The sequence below is a fragment of the Dasypus novemcinctus genome, chromosome 13 (assembly GCF_030445035.2).
Source record: "Dasypus novemcinctus isolate mDasNov1 chromosome 13, mDasNov1.1.hap2, whole genome shotgun sequence".
In the NCBI taxonomy this organism is placed as follows: domain Eukaryota; kingdom Metazoa; phylum Chordata; class Mammalia; order Cingulata; family Dasypodidae; genus Dasypus; species Dasypus novemcinctus.
In genome coordinates this window covers 104061536-104088457 of record NC_080685.1, presented here as the reverse complement: position 1 = coordinate 104088457, position 26922 = coordinate 104061536, and the positions used below count along the sequence as shown (strand labels likewise).

Genomic DNA, 26922 nt, shown 5'->3' with positions numbered 1-26922 from the left:
TCTTTTTAATAAAACATCTTAGATATTATACTATATAATGAGTGTGTATGTGCTCTTTACTTTTGAAGATACCATTTCTTAGACTATAGAGAGCCCAGTTTAACCAACAGATAATTGATATAAGGTACAATGCTACTGTGATAAGAACAAATGACATTTTTAATTTTACCTAAAATTTTTGTTAATATTCTACTACCCGTAAGTGCACTTTTAATTTAAAAAAAAAAAACAAAAAAAAAAAACCTTTCAAATTGAGGCAAGGCAAATTTTGATAAAAACATTTCTTCTTAATACCAATGTGAAGGGGGTTACTACTTTAAAACAAAACAAAAAACCAAAACACTAGTACTCATGTCCTTCAAAGTAATAACAACTTTTAGAAGTAATTGGTATAAAACAATTATTGCCATTGATCAGCTCTGAATAGATTATTTTAAACAAAGTCATTGTGTGCTCAGCAGATTACAGCTTGTTAACAGGCAAGTTCTAAATGACCTCTTAAGCTAGTCAAATCAATGATGCATATTCCTCATTAAGTAACATCAAAATGTAAGTGGTCTTATAAATAATGTTTATTTTAAGCACTAAAACAAATGGCAAAACCTTGATATATCAAAAGCCATCTGCTCATAGAAAAGATTTTCCTTTCATTTGGTTTACTTTTACTCCTGAAAATTCATAATAACCTTAAGGCTACCACAGAAGAGAAAAAAAGACAATGTCTTCTTGCCTAAAATTAATATTAAAATTTAAGTGAGGACATGGAAAAGAAATTTATAGATAATAACTCACTCAATATGAATGCTTTAAATGCAGTTACTATTATTGAAGTCAAACTAGTCACAATTATATTTCTATTTATTTGAATGTTCAACATTCCAGAGGACTATAGAGTGGACACAGAAAAGAGGGTTTAATAAATTTTGAAAAATTGGTTGTTAAAAAAAGTGATATAACCCATTTTCATTCTAGGTGTTACTGCATAATATTAATCATATAGATATATATGAATGAAAATATTGATTAATTGGATATTTTCTGCAGAAGATCCTCCTAAAAATAAAAATGAGAGAATTAGATATAATATATGTGCCATTCCATACAAAAGACTTCATTGTGAATAGAGTCAGCCAGTAAGCAAAAGCAATGAGAAAGAATGCTAAATAATGAGAAACATGATTCAAGGTACTGGGGAAAGTACTAGTAATAGACCTAAGGATGGATGAAATCTATGAAATTGCTTTTTCTTTTACCCCTACCTAGGAACATTTTTTAATGGGCGTCCCACCTATGAAGTGACTCTTGCCCTCTTCTTTATAGTATTGTTAGGAACCTGTCTCTGTAGGTCTAGTATTTGATGGCGTGTATATCTAACAGTCCAAAGGGAGGGTCAGTTCTCTGCCAGGTTGTAAGAAGATATACAGTTGTATATCCAGGTGAGAAAGAGAGAGAAAGGAGTTGGACAGTGGAGTCAGCTCATGACAGTTGTATGACAGAATGAAAGCTATTTAAAGAGGGCTGAAAATAAAATTTGGGAGCCCAATGTAAAGGGGCTCTACAAGTGAGTGGCCCAGATGTGGGAAGAAGAGCAGAACCTAATCTGGAGTAAAGTCAGATTGAAAACTAAAAAGGAAATAAAGTGTCACACAGAAACAGGAGGAATAGGGCCCTGGGAGCGAAGATAAAAATTTACTGAGCAATTTATTGTTCAATTAATTGGCTGTCATTGGCCTATCAGCAAATCAGCAACAGTGGTTGGGAAGGGCAAACTGTGGGTTCTGACAGCAGCTTATAGCACAGCAAACCTCCTTCAAATCTGTATGTGTTCTGATGCTCAGGCAAGGAGCCCCAGTTCACAAGGTCTTCCGTTTACATGTGAACTGCAATAACCAAAGTTTCCTCCAGTTTACCCACACCACAGAGCCTCTCCAGGTAATCAAAAAATCTCAAAGATCCTATAGCCGAGGCTTAAATAACCCCTAACAAGGGCACTTAGGGTCTTAGAGAAAAAATATTTAAGCAAAGGACTTTTGTCATTCCTTATTTATAAGAGAATGGGTTAACATTAATTAATTTTTTCAGGGACATTTATTTAGCTTCCTACTGTAAGCCAAGCCCTGGAGATAACAGAGATGAAGGCGGTGGCCTCTGGGGACTTGCAGTGTGTGGGGGGTGGAGACAGGCATGTAAATTAGTAAGGATAATAAAAGGTTACAGGTTCTTTAACAAAAGTATGTATATTGGCAAAATAGGAACATAAAAATAAGAGCGATCATTTCTCCATGGGAAGGGGGATCATAAAGTCTTAAGAGAGAAGGTGACCCTTTAAAAAATAAATGTTGTAAAGCAGGATATGAATATCTATTACATAAAACAAAAATCACATACATATGATTTGTCCTTCATCATAAAAGAGTAACATCTATTTAGGGATGGATAAGCTAAAACAAAATTTAAAAACTCCTCTTTTCAGAAATGTTCCACTAGCCCCTTTGGCAACTGGGTACAATTTAGTTGCCATGCTAGCAGTCAATAGACAAATGTATAATAACTTGTAGCTAGCTCAGCACATGGGGCAAAGTAAAACATTTGTATGTGAAAATACTGTTTCTGATTTGGATATGTATTAATATATATTTTGGTCACATATTTTCAAATTTGGTAATTCAGAACCACTGATAAATAATAACAGTAAGAATTAACAATGTTATATCAGTTACTGTTCTCCAAATATCATTCTAAGTTTTTAAAACCTTTTAACTCTTCCCTTTAATCCACATAGCAATTATTCAAGGGACGTGTCAATATTATTTCAGAATATTATTGGCCATATAGCTTTTGGTAAGGATCTGTTACTCTTAGGTGTTCTTCATTCTGGACACATGACAGTCACCCTATTTAAATCATTTGTGAGGCAGTTATTTTAAACAAAATTATTTGGTAGTCTATAAGCTAAAAAGTGATAATTGTAGATATTGAGATAAAGTTTCAGGTGCTGGTACTCAGTTAAGGGTCTAATCTTCAGATGTGGTAATATGAATATGAGTGTGTGGGCCACACATTGGTCTCTTCAGTCAACAGCTCCCACAGAGAACAAAATTTCAAGAGCACCATTTTACAAATGTTCTCTTACAAATGAACGGCCAATGCCCCTTACAAATAAATTCCATTTGGGTCACTGTATCTTCTTTAGGAAATCACTCACCACCTCTGTAAAAGTGAGGCCCATCTCTGATTCCTCAATTTAGGAACAGGAAGGACCTGATCCATTACCAAATTAGTTAATCCCAAACCACTGAAGGAAGTCTTTGAACTTCCTTGTTAGACAAGCGTTTTTATTATAAATTCTCCAAAGTATTCTTTACACAGAAATTCCTTTGTAACTCCAGTAGAACTTATAGGTAATGCTCAATTCTCCCCTCTCCTCACTCTAATGCTCATGGTCTCTTCACCTCTACTCTTCTTCCCAGAAAAGCTGACGGTAATCAAAGACGTTGACCACTGGACAATGCTATTAGGTAAATGCAGCTTTAAGAATGAGGTTGGAATAAGTTAAAAACTCTGACTTTAGGGGAACGGATGTCACTCTGTGGTTGAGCGCATGCCTCCCATGTATGAGGTCCCAGGCTCAATCTCCAGTACCTCCTAAAAACAAACAAACCAAAAAACTCTGGCCTTCAAGTGGTTTGTATTGATGCAGCCTTCTTAGATATGCTTAGTCTAGGTAAAAGGATTTTCAATGGTTCAAACTAGGTAAGAATTCACTATAGAAGATCTGGGGCCAAATAATAAATGAGATTATACCTTTTTCTAGTTCTGTCTTTTGTGTCTCTATCTCCCCTGACGTTTTAAAGGGATATCTAAATCTTTGGTCATAAATTGCTTTAGGCTCTCAGTCTTCTATTGCTTTTTACTTTGAAGGCACATCTCATATGAAGTGAGCAGAAAAAAATCTAACAGTGTCTAGTGAGGTTAAGTGAATGGCATACTCCCAGTGTATGGCAGAGCCATATAGAGAATCAAAATCTCCTATATTTTCAGACAAATGCATTCCCAATTAAGGAGGAAAACCAAATTGGTTTTCTGTATGTATATTCCTGGGAAAGGCAAATAGACTTCTGAAGCTAGATAGCTGCTTCTGGCTCAGGAAAGGAAGCCAGAAGATCTATTTCTTCCTCTCCACTGGCCCTTCCCCCCAAACTGTAGGAGACTGCGTGGGAAGCAGGTAGCTACTAGAGATTGCCCTGGGCCGGGAGTGCAGCAGACACAACAGTGAAAGAAAGCATCTTTCCAAAAGCAGTGCATATAATCAGGGTAATGTTAATTTACCTGCCATAGTTCAACAAACAAACTTTCAGAAATGATTTTACTTCCTTCCTCTCCCGAGAATAAAATCCACTTTCAGCAGAAGAACAAACAGATTAATGAAAGAGAATATATTACGGCAACATAGGTTTTAAGAAAACAAATAAAATTCACCAGTATTTTCTCTATTTGTAATAGCTTAGCAATTGAGCTATTAGCAAATTTTCAAGGCAAAAGAAATAATCTTTTTGATATGCTCATTCTCAAAATCTTTCTATGCAGAAACCAAGTTCAAGTGCCATAATCACTAAATTCAGTTTTGTAATAGGAAAATAACACATAAAAAATGAACAAAGAGATGATAGAAATAAAACTTCTAAACTGGAAATGACTTTATTACTGTTAAAGCATATGAATAATTTCTAATTGATTTGTATTGGGCAGGAATCTTATAGTCCAGAACCATGTTCAGATATTTATCACAATATTCTATATGACATATGGAAACTAATATATTGCTTCATTAATATTTATGGTCTTTCTCTAGTTGTGGCTCAGAGATATTTAACTTTCTAAAACATGAGTATTTATAATTACATGTTTTACATTTTGCTCTAATTTTTGATACTGACAAGATTATTTAGTATAACTAACTTTATAACTATGTACTCTTTTCTTTCTTTACCATTAGCATATCAATCAAATTTACATTATTCTGGTTTGTTCATTTTATTAAAAATGAATTCAGGGTGCAATTGACTTTTCATTTGTTTAACAAGTGAAGAAATATTTACCCTGACAGCCATTGCATTGTAGAAATTCATCTTCATAGTATAATATGCTATCTGTGAATCAAGAAAAAAAGATGGCACACATTTCAGTTACACAAAGACAGTGCAGCCTATTTTTACATATAAAAGATAAGAATCTTTAGACATAATGCATAATAAGAGTTCTAGGCTTAGAAAAATGAAATCAAACTTTGTATTGAAGAGATAGGCTTCCTAATACATAATGCAGGCTTAACCAGAAAAATCTATGGTAGTCAAACTAGGAGCTAATGGAGATATATGATCATAAAATGCTCTCCGCTGAGTTTGATAATCAATGGTGCTCTACTGAGAATAGAATAACAAAGCAGAAATATTCACAAGTGCTGGTGACATGTAGTATTGTATGATTTATTCACTGGGGTTTTTTTAGCCAAAACTCACAGAAACATAAAAGGAATTCATATTTCAAGACGTCTGGTTTAATGAAAAATTCAAAGAAATGCTGTCTTCAGTCGAAATCGTTCAAGGATATGGATGCAGTGATGGAGCAAAATTGTGCCTTCCAACCATCTGTACAAAATGTTATGTACTTAGCTGCCTCCTGAGTAATCCTTGGGAATTTTGTTTCATTTAATATTCATTTTAGGACCATAAAATCATAAATATAATGATATCATGTTACAGAGAATCCCCTGACACAGTGAAGACTTCCTAAAGTCTTGGTTTATTTTTAGTAAAGACACATTTATCTATTAATACCAAGTCTCTGTCGTAGTAATAATCATTTAACAACAGAGCTTTTTTCCAATGAAAATACTGCTTTAAAGAAAATTTGCACATCTGGTCTATCTTTTAATTAGAAATAGAAAATTAACATAATCCATAATGGTATGATAAACAGCAAAAACAATGAAATATATACTTTTTCAACACTATATTCAACTTTATCTCTTTTTAGTCAATCAAAAGTCATTCATACATATATAATCATAATATAAGATGACGCAGGTAATAAGTGTTACGCTTCCAGCAAAAATTGGAGAAAAGGGGCTTATCCCTTTATATAGGGGGTTTCCTCCCACTGACAAACAGGAATTCATATAAAAGAGTTCTCTGTAATTAGTGTTGTTTGAGTTGCCTGGTCTGATCCAAGGCAAATTGTCTGTGGAGAGCAGCAGGATGGGATTATTTATCAACAGTCTGGGCAATTAAGAAACAGTTGGCTGCAATATGTTATTTACAAATGAATACAATCATGTTACTTCATTTTAAATTCTCTTTCTTCATTAGAGCAAGCAAGGCATAATTCTTGGTGTTTGAGGTGAAATTAAAATGTTTAATTTAATATTGTATTTCTTCAAGTCATACTGGGGTAGATATTGCCATTAAATATATATAAAGAAAAAATACTAGAAATTATGTATTTGAAAAAGTTTGGCTCAGAAAAATATATTGTTTTCTTATCCTAAACATGTTGCTATTTTAACCAGGAACAGGGAATAGCAGTAGAGTTTTTGAGCTTTTGAACCACAGGCCAGAGGTCAATACCACCTGTGTGGTCTTGAGCAAGGCTCCAAGTCTGGATTTGCCTCTTTACAAAATGGGGTGATGCACATTTCATAGAGTTGCTGTGCAGTTTACAATGAGAGAAAGTATTTAAAGTGCTTAGCACATCATTAACGATCATTATGAAAAGGTTTGACAATTGTGCTGTTATACCTTTTGTGGTCAAAAGTATATCATTTAAACTTTAAGCACAAGTCTTAAGAGGATTCTGAACTAAGAGGAAAAAGAAGTCTAACTTTAGAATCTTAGAATTCTGTAGTTAAAAAGTAAAAAAGCACTTTGATTGCAGCATACCCTGTGTCAACCACTGCATGATGCTACATTTATTCTCAATTTTCTAGCCCCAATTTTTTAAAGTATATTAAAAAAAAACATACATGAATGTGAATTGTACATTTTCATAAACTATCTGGGAGATAAAAGTTAGACACTTTTAAAGTTTACAAAATTTCATTAACTACTTAGTATCTCCACTTGGAGCAGTGATGATTACTGTACAAACATGTGTCCTTTCAGTTAAAGAGAAATCATCCGAGAACTTTTGTTCCTGAATTCTTCTATACAATTCTATCCTCAAAGTATTTTATTTTCATTCCATAGAGGTGGATTCACAAAGTGCATCCAAGCTACTAATAACTGAGTAGCATCCAAAAGCAAGCTATTGTAATTTCTTAGCAAACAAAGTTCTTAAAATTTTCTTTTGTATTTATTAATGTCCTATTTTCTTATCATTAAGCAATCAAGTCTACTTTAAAGGGTAAGACTAAAGACCTGGAATAAAAAGCAGGCATAAAGGCAGAGAAATAGCTTTATTATAGTGGATACATGAAATAAATGCTCAGTTATAGGTGCTCTCTAAATGATTGCTGAATGAAGGAAGGAAGAGGAAGGAGGAAATGGGGGAGAGAAGGATAAATAAAACTGATATGCTACATTTACAACAGGTAGAATAGGAAGAATTTCTGGGATCAGAAAAAAAAATAGAATATGAATTCACAATCAACCATTTGTCAGCTGTCTGTATTCACTCAGCTCTGAAATTTTTCCTGGGGGGGATACTCCTTAATTTTTTTTTTTCGGAGTGATCAATATCCATGTGACCTTTGGACAGAGTTGCTTCTCAGTGGTATTGTACCGGAGTAGCCTTGCTTGTTGTTTATAGTGGTGTCCTTTCTGATTGGTTGATCTCTAGTTCTGACAGTTGAGTGCTAAATATTGTGAATATCATCCTACTTCTAAGAAAAACTTCTGAGTCCTTGATTTCACTAGTGGCTATGCTTGTTTTCTATTTTATACTGACTGAGGCAGTTTGAAATTATTTTATGAATCCCAAAAAGAGAAAGATTACGCTTGTGAAATAATCCATCCCTGTGGGTGTGGGATCTTTTGAATTAGACTACATCAGTGAGACAGGACTCAGATTGTCTTTGCTATCTTGCTGGGTCTGGGAAAAATGGAGACACAGGAAAAGGAAGCCACCATATTTGATCGTTCCATGTGAGAGAAGGTTTCACCTACATCTTAGCTGCAAGGAGAGAAGCACCCGAGAGGCTAAAAAAACTGAGACCATGAGCGAGAAATGAGCCATATGACTGATAGCTGAACTCAGGAAGAAAGCAGTCACTGAGACTGAGAGAGAAGGCCCAGTAAAAGACAAACTCAGGGTCTGATTTGCCTACAGCTGCAGAAAGGCAGAGACCTTGCAGAGATCAGCTGCCATCTTGCTTCACCATGTGGCAGTTGACATTGGTGTGAAAGAACTTCTTATGGTGACTTGAATTGGACTTTTCACAATCTTAGAACTGTACGCTTTTATCCCAAAGAAATCTCCTTTATAAAAGCCAGCCCATTTCTAGTATTTGCATTGGCAGCCCTTTGGCAAACTAAAACACTGATGATTTAATTCTCTCATTTTCACCCATCATTTCCAATTAGTCCCTGAGCTAAGTCTTATTTTCCTATGATTAAACTACTTACATCTTCAATTCATCTTACTTTTAATTCATTCTGAAAACTTTCTCTAGATTAATTTGTTAGGTATTGCTTTTATCAAGCCTTTATCTTTTTTACTAACAGACCTTCATTACCTTCAAATTCCTTAAGGTAAGAGGTCTTAATTGGACTGGTTTATATAACTAACACATGTGAGTATTTTAAGATCACTAGGAGAGAAAGATGAAGTTACAAGCAGACACATAATTCTTAATCTTTTTATTTTTCTAGTAGGGTGATAATTACTGATAGGAGTATACCCTATATTTCAGTTTCTTCTTTTTTTCTCTACAAGGTAAAATACAATGGGGAGTGAGGAATAAATAAGAACCACTCTCTTACAGGTCAAAGTTATATTCAAGTTTACCTCAATCAGGTCTCAATATTTTCCCAATTATCCTGCACCTTTCTTCTCCATTAACTTTGGATCTGATCAAATTATTGAACATTTTTTCTTCTTTACTTCCAGGGTTATATTAAGCCCCTTGATGGAAATATCTTACCATTCTTTTCCAGCTATTCAAATCTTATCTCTCCTGTTTTACTTGCATTTATTTCTAGAAGAAACTATACGTTCTCCCCTACTCTGAGTACTACCAGCTCAAAGAAGGGCTATCATTGTCCTAGCTCTAACCATATTTTCAAATCATTTCAAACCAGGAGGAAGCACTTCTTTTTAAAAATCCCTTTCTTTTGAATCTCAAATTTTTCTGCTTTATCATTCTCTATTCTTTTTTGATGCGATTATCCTTTCTCTGACCTCAAGATTCCATTCTTCTTCTTTCCTCCTCCTAGTCCCATCCTCAGCTCCAGCCACATTCTCTAAGGATTTTGACACCTACCTAAAGATCTTACTTCATTACAACTCTTGCCATCATCCTGAGTGTTCGTATTCATATAGACAACACATCCAAGTACCTAATCTTACAGTTACCTGTCTTTCTGAGTTGCAATTACCTCAATTTCAGTTTAGCCTTACATTCTCATATCCATGTTCAAGACTTGTCATCAACTAGAAATGCACACTCCACTTAAAATTGGGCTGCAAATTCCCTTCCTTAAAGACTTTGTGGTTTAATTTCTATTAAAAGGCTCAGTTTTAAGTTCCTTCTTCACATATTTTCATATGTGTATACAATAGCTAATAGTATTTTGTCATATGAACATAAAAGACTTAATATTTCCTTTGTTGAATACTTAGGTTGGGAATTAAGAAAAAAGATTCAAAGAGGAAATGGTAAACCATTTTTTAAAAGTAGAACATTTAAAGTCATACATATTCATAATTTTGAGTACTAGATCTATATACCTTGACCGGATCAACTGACTTTGCTAGATTGAACAATATAAAGGAAAGATCGTATCTGTCTTAAAAGAATAACAATGGACCTTTAGAAGCTAGGCACATATGGACAATAGATCTGATAAGTCTGAGCCTTTGTTATTTTCCACATCAGTGAGTGACATCCTCATTTCACAATTTTGAGTATAATCATTAAAATGATTTATTATGAAGTAATTACGGGTATTCTGTGCATATGCTTTGCCTTGTTTGCTGGCAACTGATAACAATCTGGTCATTGTCAATGACTGATTTTTAAAACAACCTTTCCTTTTCCACTAAAAAAAAAGCCAATTTTATGATTTCTTCTAGTTATTGTGAATATAATCTTAAAAGCAGATGAATCAAATCTAAAATTCATTTTATAATTATGATGAAAAAATTAATAAATTTAAAAATTATTATTAGAAAGTCAGTCTTAAATTTCTCTGCCTTTGATGTTTATTCAGAATGTAGGAAGAGGAGCAGATGTAGCTCAGTGGTTGAGCACCTGCTCCCAAATATGAGGTTCTGTTTTCAATCCCTGGTACCTCCTAAAAGAAAAAAAAAAAACAAACCAAAAGAACTACACTGTGTTTTAGCATTCTGCTCTGATGCTAAAGGGTGAAAAGTATTGCCTTATTATTTTATAACTGAATGGGAAAGCTACAAAGAGAAATGTTAAAAGACAAAGGCACAGAATAGAATCACCAGTATTGTGGAAGATGCAGAGAAAAGGGAGCTGTCACTCACTGTTGGTGGGAACGTAATGTGCTGCAGCCCCTGTGCAAAGCTCACGGTCTGCTCAGGGTATGGGGGAAAGTTTTTGAGTGCCTGAGGTAGCTCCTTTGATTCTGATGGAATATTCAGCACTCAGATTGTTGTAAAATGTATTGTTTTGTACCATCAAAATACTTTTACTAAACAAATTTAACAGTTAAAAAAAAAAGTTAAATATAGAACTACCATATGACCTGGCAATTCCATGGCTAGGTATCTACCCGAAGAAATTGAAAACAGATACTTGTATACCAATATTCATAGCAGCATTAGTCACAATGGCCAAAAGGTGGAAATGACCCAAGTACCATCAATGGATGAATGGCTAACCAACAAAGTGTGGTACATCCGCACATGGAGTATTATCTGGTTGTAAAAAAGATTGTGACTGAAACGAATAGTCTAGGAAGATTAATGTTAGTTGGAGGACAGCTGGAGGATAAAATTGGGAATGTCCAACAACGATTTTGGAAGTAGATAAGGATTGTGGTTAATAATATAAATACAGGAAGGTTCTTCTATTTATTCTACAGAGTGTTAAGAGTGTGAAGATACATGGAAAAAATATAACTAATATAATTCACGGGCTTTAGTTAACAAAATATTGTAATGTTTTTGTAGCAAAAGCGAATTTGGTACTACATTAATTCTAAAGGTAAAAAACCAGAAAACAGGTTTTGGTTTTGTGAGATATGAATACAATTAAGCATTTTTTCTCTTCATTTTTTTCATCAATAAGTACACCTTAACTATGTCAGCTAACTAATCTGTGTTCATCTGTGTATCTTTCTGAACACTAGAGGAGCAACTGAATTAGCAGTTGGAATTAGACAAGATAAAAGTGCCTAAAAAGAAACTTTTTATGAGTAACATTTCCATAACTTGAGCTGCTTTTATCTGTTCTTTTATTTTTGTGAATTTGAAATAAAGTTGTTAATAAAACTTTTTAAAAAAGAAGGAATGAAGTTCTGGGACATGGAAGAAATTTCAAAACCCTATGCTGGGTGAAATAAGCAAGGCACATAAAGACAAGCACTGTATGATTTCTTGGGTGGTTTGAAGCTACATGTACTCAGAAAAAAATGGGCATGAACCAATTGCAAATAGGACCTTTTGATGAGATTACTTCAGTTAATGTGTGGCCCATGTCAATCAGAATAAGTCTTAATCTTATTACTAGCATCACTATAAGTAGAATGAAATTCAGACGGGCTGAGAGAAAGCCACAGGAAGCAAAAAGCTTGAACATCGGCGGAACCCAGAGGAGAAGAGGGAGACCAGGAGATGCTGCCATGTGACAAGCTAAGGACCAAGATTGCCAGCAGCCAGCCACAGAATACTGCAGTCTTTGGGAAAAAAGCATTGCCTTAATGATGCTTAACTTGGATCTTTTCCTAACCTCAAAACTGTGAGCAATTATGATGAATACAGGCCACGTTAAAATTCATAAAAATTTATAATAGGGTTGGCCCAAAATGTAAACCATATGTAAAACATTGACCGTGGTTGGTAGCTATGTTTCAATATGTGTACATCAGTTGCAACAAACGTACCATCCACATACACAATGTTATTAATAGGGGGAGGGGGAAAAAGGGGAGGATGTTGGGTATATGAGACTCCCCTGTATTCAGTACATGACTTTTCTGTGACCTAAAACTTCTTTGAAGACAAATTGTAAAAAGTAAGCTACTGGGGAATAAATGAAAGAAAATGCACTGTACAAAAAGACAACAGATCTTACAATGATGAAAGGTAAAATGTCAAAAAACACTTTCAAAATATTTTTCACTATTTTTCATTATTCCAAAAATTTTTTTATTTTTATCTTTTTCTATTTTTTTGTATTTTATTTTTTATTTCTAAAACTATCATTATTATTTTATTTTCTGATTAATTGTATTTGGCTTTTATTGGCTTCATTCTTGAAGAGGTTTTGGATCACTGAAGGGTTACAACTGTGGGAGGGAATGATCATTGATGCAGGGTGTAAGTGATGGATACATGGGAAGAAGCTCACTTGGGCATACATATAAGGCATATAAGTGTTCAAATGTTCAGAGAGTATTGTGATGGTAGGTGGAAAGTCACACAATAACCAAAAGAATAACAAATTCCCATCCTGAGGAGCTTTGCCACAATCTCTAATAGATCAGCAAGAATCCCCTGAGTACAGGGGCAATGACTAGTGAAGGAGGATGATTCATTGATGGACCTTTGATATTGATGACCGTGCATATGAACCTTAACTCTTGAAATTGAAACTTAGTCCAGCATTACAGGGTATTTAAGAGTTACCTCCTAAGAGCAGCTTTGCCGCTCAAATGTGGCCTCTCTCTAAGCAGAACTCAGCATATAAATACCTTATCAGCATGGGACATGACTCCCAGGGATGAGTCTCCTTGGCACTGAGGGATTACTACCAATCACCAACTAGCAATGCAACTGGAAAAAGATCTTGACCAAAAGGGGGAAAAGGTAAAGACAAATGCATTTCTATTGCTAAGAAACTTCAAGGTGAATCAGAAGGTCATCCCAGAGATTACGCTTATGCACATCTCAGCATGATCTCATTGAATGACAAAGTAGATAATACCTAAATAGTGGGGCTCCTGAGGGCTTTGGAGACATCCAGACACTACAGTCAGGGCAGATAACTCAGGAGGTAGGCACCTTGCCAGTGGGCCCTACTTTGGAATTTGTGCTCACCAGTGTGATAGAGTTAGACTCATTTGTGGTTTCCCTACACATAGCTCTTGTGTCCTTCCATTTGAACCTATAATTAGTATTAGAGTTGGTAGGTGTACATCCAAAAGACTTGAATCTTTGGGCTGTCCATCTGCCAGATGGGCCCTGAACCTCAATGGAGTTGCAACACCTACTCTCTAGTTCACTGGACTCACCCAGGACAACTAACAAGGAGGTGATCATGGACAACCACCATACCAAGGAACCAAGAGAGTCTACAATTGCAAGCAAGAATGTCCCATTCATTGGCCCTAAGGGGTTGAAGCCCCTTCTCAATTAGAGGTGGAGTAGACATCACCATCCCAGAATCCTCAGGATTGGGGGACGAACTATGGACTAAAGTAGACTTACTGGTATTCTACTACAGACTCACTGTGATTCTAGCAATGGAAAAAACTATATCATTGATGTGGAGGCAGTGGCCACTGGAGATTCTGAGGACAGCAAGAGGGAAAAACAGGTGTAATATGGGGGCATTTTTGGGATTTTTGAGAATTGTCCTGAAAGACATTGCAATGACAGATACAGGCCATTATATATCTTGTCATAACTTTAAAAATTGTGCAGGAGACAGTGTAAACTACAATGTAAACTATAATCCATGCTTAGTGGCAATGCTCCAAAATATGTTCATCAATTGCAATGAATGTACCACACTAATAAGGGATGTTGTTGATTTTAGGAAAGTTTAGGAGATGTGGGGATCGGGGCAAGTAGGAATCCCAATTTTTTTTTTCTTTTTTTTTTTTTAAAGATTTATTTTATTTATTTCTCTCCCCTTCCCGCCCCCCCCCACCCCAGTTGTCTGTTCTCTGTGCCCATTTGCTGCATGTTCTTCTTTTTGTCTGCTTCTGTTTTTATCAGAGGCATGGAAATCTGTGTTTCTTTTTGTTGTGTCATCTTGCTAAATCAGCTCTCCGTGTGTACAGCACCATTCCTGGGCAGGCTGCACTTTCTTTTGCGCTGGGCGGCTCTCCTTATGGGGCGCACTCCTTGCGCGTGGGGCTCCCCTATGCGGGGGGCACCCCTGCATGGCAGGGCGCTCCTTGCGCGCATCAACACTGCGCATGGGCCAGCTCCACACGGGTCAAGAAGGCCTGGGGTTTGAACCACGGACCTCCATGTGGTAGATGGATGCCCTATCCACTGGGCCAAGTCCGCTTCCCCCAAATATTTTTTATGTAACATTTATGTAAGTATCTTTAAAAAAAGTAAAAAAATTTTTAAAATTCAGCATTAAATTCCCATTGTTTACGCAGAACCATTGCATGGTATTTGCTTGAGCAGCCAAAGAAACTAAAATAATTTCACTTACATGAAATAGCTAGATGTAGCAAATTTGTGGAGATGGAAATTGGTCAGAAGTTAGCAAGGGATAGGGGAAGAGAAAGGAGTTGTTGTTTGGTGGAAATAGAGTATTTGGAAATTTTGGAAAATTTTAAATAAAATTAATTTTTTAAAAACCATAAAATTCTACACTATGGATATGCCATAAATGTGGTTTTTTTTTTTTTAAGGAGTTTTCAGGGATTGAACCTAGGACTTTGTACATGAGAAGCAGGCACTCAAACTACTGATCTACACCCTTTCCCCAACCACAGGTTTTTAACAGTTCTGTTAGCTCTCTTTCCATTTTCTTTTTCATTTTATATGGTCTTACGTGTTAAACAAAGATTGGGGGAGGTGGATATGGCTTAGGCAACTGAACCCCCGCCTACCACATGGGAGGTCCATGTGGTTCCCAGTGCCTGTTAAAGAAGACAGTGAACTGGTGTGACAGGCAGGTGCAGCAAGCTGACATAACAAGAGACAGAAGAAGAAAAACATAGTGAGGGACACAACTAAGCAAGCAGCACAGATTTCTGGTACCTCCTAAAGAAAATGAGCAAGACAATGAACTGACGCAATGGGCAGGTGCAACAAGCTGATGCAACAAGAGACACAAGAAGAAAAATCAATGAAAGACACAACAAAGCAGGGAACAGAAGTGTCTTGGGTGGTGGGTGCCTCCCTCCCACAATGAAGGTCCCGGGTTCAGTTCCCGGAGCCTCCTGAAAACACAGCACACAGCAAGTACAAACAATGAGGGTATGGGGATAAATAAATAAATAAATAAATAAATAAATAAATAAATAAATAAATTTTTTAAAAAGATTGGGTATTTTCTCATCTATAGAAGAAACATTTATTCATCTAGTGAAGAGAGAAAAGAAACCATTTCAATCCTTTATCAGTTTTAAAAATAGTTACTCATAGGGCAGTTTTGGGACATTGGAATTGTCCTGTATAATTTTGCAGTGACAGATACAGGCCATAAAACATTTTGTCGAAACCTATAAAACTGGAGTGCAAACTATAGACCATGGTTAGCAGCAATGCTTCAAAATTTGTTCATCAATTGTAACAAATGTAACACACTAATGAAAGATGTTATTAATAGTGGAAAATGTGAGAGGGGTAGGGGATGGGATATATGGGAATCCCTTACATATTTTATGTAACTTTCATGCAATCTAAAACTTCTTTTAAAATAGAGAAAATAAAAAATAAAAAGTTACTGATATTTTATATATTTTTACCATCCATAAAAAAAGCTAACTATTGCTATTTATCACAACAACATACAATGGAATATGATAGTAGAAAAGGCATCCTATGTCATTACAAATTAATGAACTTTCTTCTACTCCTACTTTTTTATATAATTAATCAAATATGAAAAATTTTTAAAGAAGCAGTGAAATGGTAAACAGTATATGAATATCATGAGCCTTGGTTTTCAACAATATACTGAATTACTTTTATAATTTGAACATAATCTTTTTTAGTCAAAATTCATTTTATAAATGAAACTGTTCAACCATAGGATATTCATACATTTAAGCAAAAAAAATTAATTAAATGGTACAGTAAGGTGGTTGCCATATATGTTATTCTCTAGATGACCTCAATTAAAAAGCATAACACTGAGCTGACTAGGACTACAGTTATATATATATTTATATAAAAAGAATGAATATGGATTAAATCGCATATTGGGAAACGGACTTTGGCCCAGTGGTTAGGGCGTCCGTCTACCATATGGGAGGTCCGCGGTTCAAGCCCCGGGCCTCCTTGACCCGTGTGGAGCTGGCCATGCGCAGTGCTGATGCGCGCAAGGAGTGCCGTGCCACGCAAGGGTGTCCCCCGCGTGGGGGAGCCCCACGCGCAAGGAGTGCGCCCGTGAGGAAAGCCGCCCAGCGTGAAAAGAAAGTGCAGCCTGCCCAGGAATGGCGCCGCCCACACTTCCCGTGCCGCTGACAACAGAAGCGGACAAAGAAACAAGATGCAGCAAATAGACACCAAGAACAGACAACCAGGGGAGGGGGGGAAATTAAATAAATAAATAAATCTTTAAAAAAAATAAAAAAAAAAAAAAATAAATCGCATATTGAAGCAACCTTTTTTATTTCCCTACTTTCTGAGTACGGTGATAAGCAAATAGAATATTTTAAATTAAACAAAACACAAACTATGTAAAGGTATTATATGAAAAGAAGGAAATTGAAAAGAATAACAAATCTATAAAGGTTTCTCTGTATAGGTAATAATGATGAATTCACTCAGGTAACAATCAAAATGCTAGTGGTCAAAAGAAGCAGATGAAAGAATATTTCAATAATGCTTACAGGAAATACCAACAATGTTTTATTTCATCACTTATGAAATAAAGTAGGGAGTAGAAAGGAAAAATTACATGGAACATAATAGGGTGGAGAACAATAAAGGTCCTAAACAGTATGACCATTTGAGTGTCTAATGAAAAGAACAGACTGCAGTAAAATTATAGCCAGAGTTCAGCATGTTTGAAATGCATGTGCACTGAGCAGATATACCAGGTGACAATTTAGTTGTTTTTTGTTTGTTTGTTTTAAAAAAATCAGACACTTCCTCAAGAACAAGGATGGGTTTTCAGGATTGTGATCCATTAGTCCTAGACTCTCCTAAGATGGACAAATTCGGGTTATGTTGACAGAGATAGCAGAATGGATATCAGCAGGAAGACCTGACATGGGTTGAAAAGCAAAACACAAACAGAAAAATAGGAAGCAAGAAGGAGTCAAATCATAAAAGAGAACTAAAATGGCTCTATCATCATGGGTTAATGAGGCCAGGGAGGTGGAGAGTGCCTGGCACTTTAGGACTGGGTAATCTATTTGGTCTCACTTCAAGAGTTATTTAAAAGCTGGATAGAAATATAAAAGTACAGTAGCATTTTGGGGAAGGCTGTTTGTGTAAAAATACAGAGCCTCTCCAAAGATATCCTAGGACTTCTCTCTTTTCACAAAACTCTAATTATTATCACCTTTGAGACTGCTGACAACTCCCAGTTTCTTAACAGTGTTCTCCTTTTGTTCCTGTAATATTGTGTCATTATGCTTTCTTGACAGTTTATTCTTTCTATATAATTTCTTTTCCTCTTTGTAAATCCAATCTAGTGCATTCCACAGGCAGCAGTTCATGGCCTTCTACTCTACCTTTGAAACAGTTTTTCCATCACATGGAAAATTCCTTCATCATATAACAGTGGCTGTAAAACTTTAGTCCCCAGTTCTGACCCTTAATTAAGCATCCATTTAATAGTTCAGTTTAATAAACACTAACATTTGAGTGGTTATTGTGATGTGCCAGACATTCTGCTATGTGATAGTATCATCACTTTACAAGATACCACCACATGGAGGTGTCCTAACATCATCACAAACTCTAAAAGCTCTAACTCATTTTTTTTTGTAAGCATCAAGGAGTACCCCATTCAGAAAGCTTCCTACAAACATCCTGGCTTTTGTTATCATTATAACCATTAATCTGTTCAGCCAAGATAAAAATCCAACTACCTCAGCAGCTTACAAAACAAAAATGTTTCCCTCTCACTCACTTTACATATGGCCTAAATTCTCTGTGGCTATGCTCCACGTGTCTCTTCATCTTAGCTCTAAGGCTGAAAGGAGCAGCCCAGATCTGAGGTGCGTCATTCTTGTGTCAGAGGGAAAGAATAAGTCTCTGAAAGCCACAGCTTGGATGTGGCATATGTCTCGTATGCGCACTACACATGGCCAAGCCCCAAATCAATGGGATAGGGATGAAGCATCCTTCCATGAGGAAAGGAGGACTGAGTAACTTTGAACAAGAGTAGAACTTTACCACCATGGTACATGTACCATCATCTATATAGACCAGAGCAAATGTCTTTCAACCTGTATCCCTAAGAATCATTAGGTTATCCAGTCAGTGAAACTTCTGCTGGCCTTTCATGTGACTGACATTCACTATGAAGTGTTTGAGATATAATAAAAATAAGAGTCAATGTCATTCAGGAGCTCCCAGTCAAGAATGAGACATGTAATAAACAAATTATCGTGGATTAAATGGCTGCATGTAAGTATTAGAGTTGAGGAAGACTCAGCTGAAGTCTTCCTCAACTCTATTTTCTGCTAGAGGAGGCCAGGAAAGGCTAGTCATTGAATAAAGTCTTGAAGATTGGTAGGGATTCAGACCAATGGAGGGCAGATGGGAGTGAGGAAGGGCAACCAGACAGGGGCACAAGCAAAAGCCATGCAGGTGGGTGAAGAAAACATGTATTTGGACGATGGCAAGTGGTGTAATGTAGCCAAAATGTATTCATACAGGTGTAGTAAGAATGAGGCTAGATAAGAAGCAATTGCCAGACTATAAAAGACTTGGTACATTATTCTAAAAGAATTTGAACTTTATTCTGTACTCTATGGGAAGAAGGACTTTACGCTGGGGAGTAAATTGATGAAGTTTATATTAGAATCAATAGACTTTTGTTAGGGAAAATAGAAATGATTTGATGACCAATAGGAGGCAAGGGAGGTGGTGGGGAGTCTAGGATGACTATTTCTGATTGAATGGTGGCACCATTAATCTGAATAAAGCAATGCATAAGGAGGAGCAGGTTTCAGTACCTGACCGACATTCAGAGATGTTTCACAGCTAAATAGCATACAGATCTATATGGTTCAGGAGCTCAGAACCATAGACATGTCATTTAATCTCCCTGATTCTAATTCTTCATCTATAAAATGAAGATATCATTTTCACTTTCTACTTGACAGAATGTTACAAAGATCACATGAGATAATAAATGAAAAAAAAATTGACTTTAAACAAGAAAATCCTTTAAAACTGAATGAAATTATTTTATAAAACCTGTACTCAACTCCTTAACAACCTTCAGCTATTCCCCAAATTCTCTTTGACATCTAGATCAACATCCTTACCATTTCCCAATATGCTATGTTCACTTCCAATTTCAAAATTCATTCATACTGCTCCTATCTTTAAATATCCTTACCTTTCCCCCCATTTCTAATCTACTGATCTCAGGGATCACAGCTCAAGTCTTTTTCTTGACCTTTGGAGCCAATATTAGTTGTCCATTCTATGAAATCCTAGTGCATTTATTATCTCTACTGGTGTATGTGTGTGTGTGAATGTATGTATATGGTGGAGAAATTCTTTTTTAACTGACTTTCTTTGTAGATTAATTAATTTAATAGATAATACATTAACATCGTACAAAATTTAAAAAACTACAAAGGCATTTGCAGTGAAAAGTCTCCTTTCCAAACTTGTTCCTCAAGTACTCAGTACTTTAATTCCCCCAGGCAATTAACATTATCAGTTTTTTGCAGTCCTTCTAGAGATACATAGGTAAGAAAATAAAATCACTGGTTTCCACATCCTGCTCTGGTGCCTCAGGTGACAATGAAGGTCTCAGGGAAAGCATTCAAGTAATTTTATTTCTTCAGCTTCCAAAATAGCTGCACTGCTTATAACTGTTTCACATATAGGGCTTAATTTTTTTGTTAAAATTTTAGTTCAAGAAGAAATTATGTTACTAAAGCACAGTGTTTTTACATTTTAAAAACAATTTATTGAAGTATTTCATTCATACATGAACATACCTAAACAATAAGTGTATAATAAAAGTTTTAAACTTACGAAACAAACATACTAACATCATACAGAGCTCCCATAATTAGCCCACCACAAATATCTTGAAATTTTTGAAACACATGTAACAATTTATGAAAGAACATATTCAAAGTATTACTACTAACTATAGTCTGCACCTTACATTTGGTGTATTTTTCACCCAGCCTACCATGTCTTTTATTGTTGTTCATAAACCATACAATTTATCTAAAGTGTACAATCAATGGCATTTTGTATAAACCCTGAGTTGTGCATTCATCACTTCAATCAATAGTAGAGTATTTTCATTACTCCAAAAAATAAAAAAAATAACCCACAAAAAACAAACCACTATCATACCTATATGTTAGTGCTACTGATTACAAATCCTATGATGTGCTTTCACCATTTCTATTCATTTCCAAACATTTACAAACAACTTTTTACCAATTCTGAACAGGTTAAACCTCAGCTTTTCATTCTTCAACCACATTCTTTTCTCTGGTGATTTATATTCTAGCTATTAACTCCAAGAGTTTGCTCATTATATTTAGTTCATAATAGGAAACTCATACAATATTTGTCCTTTTATGCCTGGCTTGTTTCACTCAACATACTGTCCTTCGGGTTCATCCATGTCTTCATATGCTTCATGACCTCTTCTTACTGCTGAATAATACTCCACTGGGTGTATATACCACTGTTTGTTTATTCATTCTTCAGCTGATGGACACGTGGGTTGTTTCCATCTTTTGGCAATTGTGTATAATGTCACTTTGAACATCGGTGTGCAGATGTCTGTTCATGTCACTGTTCTCAGTTCTTCTGGGTATATACCTAGTAGCAATATTGCCAGGTCACATTATAGATCTGTATCTGATGTCCTTAGGAACCACCTAACAGACTTCCACAGTGGCTGTATCATTCTACCTTCCCACCAGCAGTGAATAAGAGTTTTTATTTCTCCACATCCTCTCCAACACAGGTAGTTTTTTTTTCTTTTTAATAGTGGTCATTCTATTAATACAGGTGTGAAGTATCTCATTGTAGCCTTGATTTACAGTTCCCTAATAGACAATGAGGCTGAGCATTTTTTCATAGGCTTTTTCACCATTTATATTTCTTCTTCAGAAAATTGTCTATTCAGGTCTTTTGCCCATTTTATAATTGGGTCATTTGTCTTTTTATTGTTGAGTTGCAGAATCTCTTTATATAGCATGCATGAATATTAGACACTTATTGGATGTGCGATTTCCCAATATTTTATCCCCTTAATTAGGCTGCCTTTTTACCCTCCTCACAAAGTCCTTTGAGGTACAGAAGTGTTTAGCATTGAAGAGATCTCATTTAACTATTTTTTCTTTTGCCTCTTGTACTTTGGGTGGAGACCCCTACCTACTACAAGGTCTTGCAAATGTTTCCCTACATTATCTTCTAGGCGTTTTATGGTCCTAGCTTTTATGTTTAGGTCTTTGATCCATTTAGAGTTGATTCTTGTGTAGGGAATGAGATAGGGGTCCTCTTTCATTCTTTTGATGATGAATATCCAGTTGTTCCAGCACCATTTATTAAAGTCTTTTCTATCCCAGAAAAGTGTACTTGGTAGGCTTATCAAGTTGACCATAAAGTTGAATGTCTATTTTGGCACACTCTCAATTTGATGCCATTGATCAATGTGTCTATGTTTATGCCAATACCATGCTACTTGGACAACTGTAGCTTTATAATAGTGCCTTTGTTGTAGATGTCTTGGGATTTTCTAAATATAGGATTATGTCATCTGCAAATAGTGAGAGTTTACTTCCTCTTTTCCAATTTTGATGACTTTTATTTCTTTTTCTTGCCTACCTGCTCTAGCTAAAACTTTTAGCACAATGTTGAATAACAGTGGTGATAGTGGGTATCCTTGTCTTTTTCCTGATCTTAGAGGGAAAGCTTTCAGCCTCTCCCCATTGAGTATGATGTTGGCTATGGGATTTTCATATACGCCCTTTATAATGTTGCAGAACTTTCCTTTTACACCTATCTTTCATAACATTTTTATCAAGAAAGGAAGCTGAAGTTCATCAAAGGACTTTTCTGGATCAATGGAGATGATCACGTGGCTTTTCCCCTTCGATTTGTTAATGTGGTGTGTTATGTTAATTTATCTTCTTATGCTGAACCACCCTACATAACTGGAATAAAACCCACTTGTGATGTATAATTGTTTTTATATGCTGATGGATTTGTTTGCAAGTATTTCACTGAGAAATTTTGCATCTATGTTCATTAGAGAGATTGGTCTATAATTTTCTTTTCTTGTAATATCTTTAGCTGGCTTTGGTATGAAGGTGATGTTGGCTTCATAAAATGTGTTGGGTAATTTTCCCTCTCTTCAATTTTTTGGAAGAGTTTAAAAAGGATTTGTATTAATTCTTCTTGAAATGTTTAGTAGATTCACCTGTGAAGACATCTGATCCTGGACTTTTCTTTGTTGGAAGATTTTTTTTTTATAATTTTTTTTTTATTTTTTAAAAGATTCTTAGATTACATAAATGTTACAAAAATACAGGGATTCCCATATGCCCCACTCCCCATACCTCCTACACCCTCTCACATAAACAACATCCTTCATTAGTGTGGCACATTCATTGCAATTGATAAACCCATCCTGGGGCACTGCTGCTGAGCACAGACTATAGTTCACATTATAGTTTACATTCTCTCCCACACAATTTTGCATGTTATGGGAAGATATAAAATGGCCTATATCTGTTGTTGCAATTCAGGATGATTCCCAAGTTGATTTACCACTTATTTTTCCCTCTCCCTGCCCCCAGAGCCTCCAGTGGTCACTAGCTCTACATCAATGTTGTAATTTCTTCCATTGCTAGAATCACAATAAGTCTATGGTAGAATACCAGTAAGTCCACTCTAGTCCATAGTTCATTCCCCGGTCCTGAGGATTGTGGGGATGTTGATGTCCACTCCACTTCTAAATGAGAGGGGGTTTTGATCCCAGACAACTGATGGATGGAACTCTCTTGCTTGTAGTTGTAGGCTCTCTCGTTTCCTTGATATGGTGGTTGTCAATTCTCACCTGCTTGTTAGTTGTCCTGGGTGAGTTCAATGGACTGGAGAGTAGGTGTTGCAACTCAGCTGATGCTCTGGGCCCAGCTGGCACATGGGTAGCCCAAAGATTGTTGGAAGATTTTTGATGACTGATTCAATCTCTTTGCTTGGGATTGGTTTGTTGAGTTCCTCTATTTCTTGTAGAGTTAATGTAGGGTGCTTGTGCATTTCTAGGACTTTGTCCATTTCGTTGAGGTTTTCTACTTTGTTGGTATACAGTTTCTCCTAATATCCTCTTATAGTCACTTTCATTTCTGTGGGGTGAATCATAATGTTCCCCCTTTCATTCTTGATTTTTTATTTGCATCCTCTCTCTTTTTTTTAAAGTTAGTATTGTAAAGGGTTTGTCAAATTTATTGATTTTCTCAAAGAATCAGCTTTTGGTTTCGTTTCTCTATTGTTTGTTTGTTGTTGTTGTTGCTGTTCTCAATATCATTTATTTACACTCTAATCTTTGTTATTTCTTTCTTTCTGCTTGCTTTGGGATTGGTTTGCTCTTTTTTTCCTAAATTCTTCCAGTTGTTCAGTTAGTTCTTTGATTTTAGCTCTTTCTTGTTTTGTTTTTAATTAATTGTTTTCCTTTTTAAAGAAGCTTTAGATTACAAAATTGTTTATTAAAAAATAAGGAATTTCCTTATGCTCCACTCCCTCCCCCTCCCATACCTTCCCACATCAACAATGTTCTTCACTAGTGTGGTGCATTTGTTACTATTGATGAACACATACTCAAACATTGCTACTAACCATGGACTATAGTTTACATTATACTTTACACTCTGTCCTGCACAATTTTGTAGGTTATGGCAAAATATCTGTCATCACAATGTGATGCAGGACAATTCCAATGTCCTGAAAATGCCCCCATATTATACCTATTCCTCCCTCTCTCATCCCTTATAACCTCTGGTGACCACTACCTTTATATCAATGATAAGAGTTCTCCCATTGCTAGAATAATAATAAGTCTATAGTGGAACAATAAGTCTACTTTACTATATTGTTCACTGTCCAATTTTGAGGATTTTGGGATGATGACGTCTACTCTGCTTCAAATTGAAAGAGAGCGTAGATCCCATAGGCCAGATAGATGGAACGATCTTGCTTGCAGTTGCAGACACACTCTGTTCCTTCAGGTGGGCATTGTCCATTGCCATCTTTGTTAGTGGTCCTGGGTGAGTCCAATGAACTGGAGTGTAGGTGTTGCAACTCTGCTGAAATTCAGGGCTCAACTAACACATGAATGCACCAAAGATTTAATTCTCTGGGACATATATTTATCAAGCATAGTACTAATTATAGATTCAAATAAAAGGGGCAGAACAGCTATGTGTAGGGAACCTATAAATGAGTTTAACTCTGTTACACTGTGGAGCAAAAATTCCAAAGTATGGTCCACTGACAGTGTGCAAAATTCCCGAGCTGTCTGCCCTGGCTTATAGTTCTGGATGTCTCTAGAGCCCTCAGGAGTCCTGCTATTTGAGGCACTGTTTACTGTCACAGTCAATGAAATCTTGTTGAGATGTGCATAAGTGTAAACTATGGAATGACCTCCCAACTCACTTTGAAATCTTTTAGTCATAAAAACTCATTGTATTTACCATTTCCCCCCTTTGGTCAAGGTCTTTTTCCAGATGCATTGCTAGTTGGTGCTTGTTAACAGTCCCTTGGTGCCAGGAAGTCTCATTCCTGGGAGTTATGTCCCACAGTGGGGTGAAGATAGCACTTTTATATGCTGTATTTGGCTTAGAGAGACTCCACATTTGAGCAACAAGGAAGCTTTCAGGAAGTAACTCTTAGGCAATATATTACTATAATACTAGGCTAAGTTTTAATTTCACAAGAAAAGGTTAATAAGTGCAATCATCAACGTGAAGGGCCTGGCATAATGTTCTGTCTTCTTCATTAGGCTCTGCCCATATACTTGGGGAATTCTTGCTGTTCTATTAGAGAATGTAGCAGAACTCTCTGGGATGGGAATTCAATATTCTTTTGGTTATTGTGTGGATTGTCACCCACCAAGACCCCATTTATGGCTATAAACTTCCTTCTCAGTACTGCCTTCACTGTATCCCATAACTTTTGATATGTTGTGTTCCCATTTTCACTGGACTTGAGATATCTACTAATTTCTCTTGCAGTTTCTTCTTTGACCCACCGATTGTTTAAGAGTGTGTTGCTTAACCTCCATATGTTTGCAAAATTTCCACTTTTCCACCTGTTATTGATTTTCAGCTTCATTTCATTATGACCAGAGAAGGTGCTTTATATAATTTCAATCTTCTTGAATTTATTGAGAATCATATTGTGGCTCAACATGTAGTCTATCCCAGAGAAAAATCCATGAGCACTTGAGAAGAATGTATCACCTGCTGATCTGAGGTGCAATGCTCTGCACATCTGTCAGTTTCAGCTCATTTATCATGCTATTCAAGTTCTCATTTCCTTGTTGATCTTCTGTCTAGTTGTTCTATTGAAGTGAATTGTGTGTGTTGAAGACTTTAACTATTATTGTAAAGACGTCTATTTATCCCTTCAGTTTTGCCAGAGAGTGTGTCATGTATTTTAGGGCACCCTGGTTAGATACCAGATATTTGTGACTTACTCCTTCCTGGTGGATTTTCCATTTTTATTAATATATAATGGCCTTCTGTATTTCATAATTTTTTTCATTTAAAGTCTATTTTGTCTGACACCAGTATAGTTACTCCTGCTCTCTTTTGGTTACTATTTGCATGAAATATATTTTTCCAAACTTTTACTTTCAGTCTATTTGCATCTGTGGGTCTAACATGAGATTACTGCAGAAAGCACATGGCTCATGTTTTTGTATCCATTCTGTCAGCCTATGTTTTTTGATTGGGGAGTTAAATCCATTAACATTCAATGTTATTACTGTAAAGGCATTACATCAGTCATTTTACCCTTTAGCTTTCATATATCGTATTGATTTTTGTCCATCTTTTTACCCTTTTTGTTATCCATTCTAATAGTCTTCACTTCTACACTCTCCTCCAAGTCTCTCTCTCGTCTTTTCTGGCTGCTGAACTGTTTTCAGTGTTTTCAGGAGAGCTGGATTCTTGTTTACAAACTTTCTCAGTTTCTCTTCATCTGTGAATATTTTAAGCTCATCATATTTGAAGGACAGTTTTGCTGGATAAAGCATTCTTGGCTGGCAGCTTTTCTCTTTCAGTACATAATTATATCATACTACTGCTTTCTAGCCTCCACGATATCTGAAGAGAAATCTGCACTGAGTCTTATTGGGTGTCCCTTTTATGTGATGTTTTACTTTTCCCTTGCCCCATTCAGAATTTTCTCTTTCCCTTTGACATTTGGGATAGA

The 26922-nt window shown here is 36.0% G+C and overlaps 1 protein-coding gene across 1 annotated transcript in view; it reads right to left on the bottom strand.

Annotated features, from left to right (window-relative positions):
• SPATA17 (spermatogenesis associated 17) overlaps positions 1–26922 on the bottom strand; it is a 267125-nt gene that overhangs the window by 198486 nt on the left and 41717 nt on the right. Inside the window, exon 4 of the mRNA XM_004461695.4 lies at positions 5100–5150. Coding sequence (XP_004461752.2) covers positions 5100–5150 — 51 coding nt within the window. The remainder of the gene's footprint in view (positions 1–5099; positions 5151–26922) is intronic.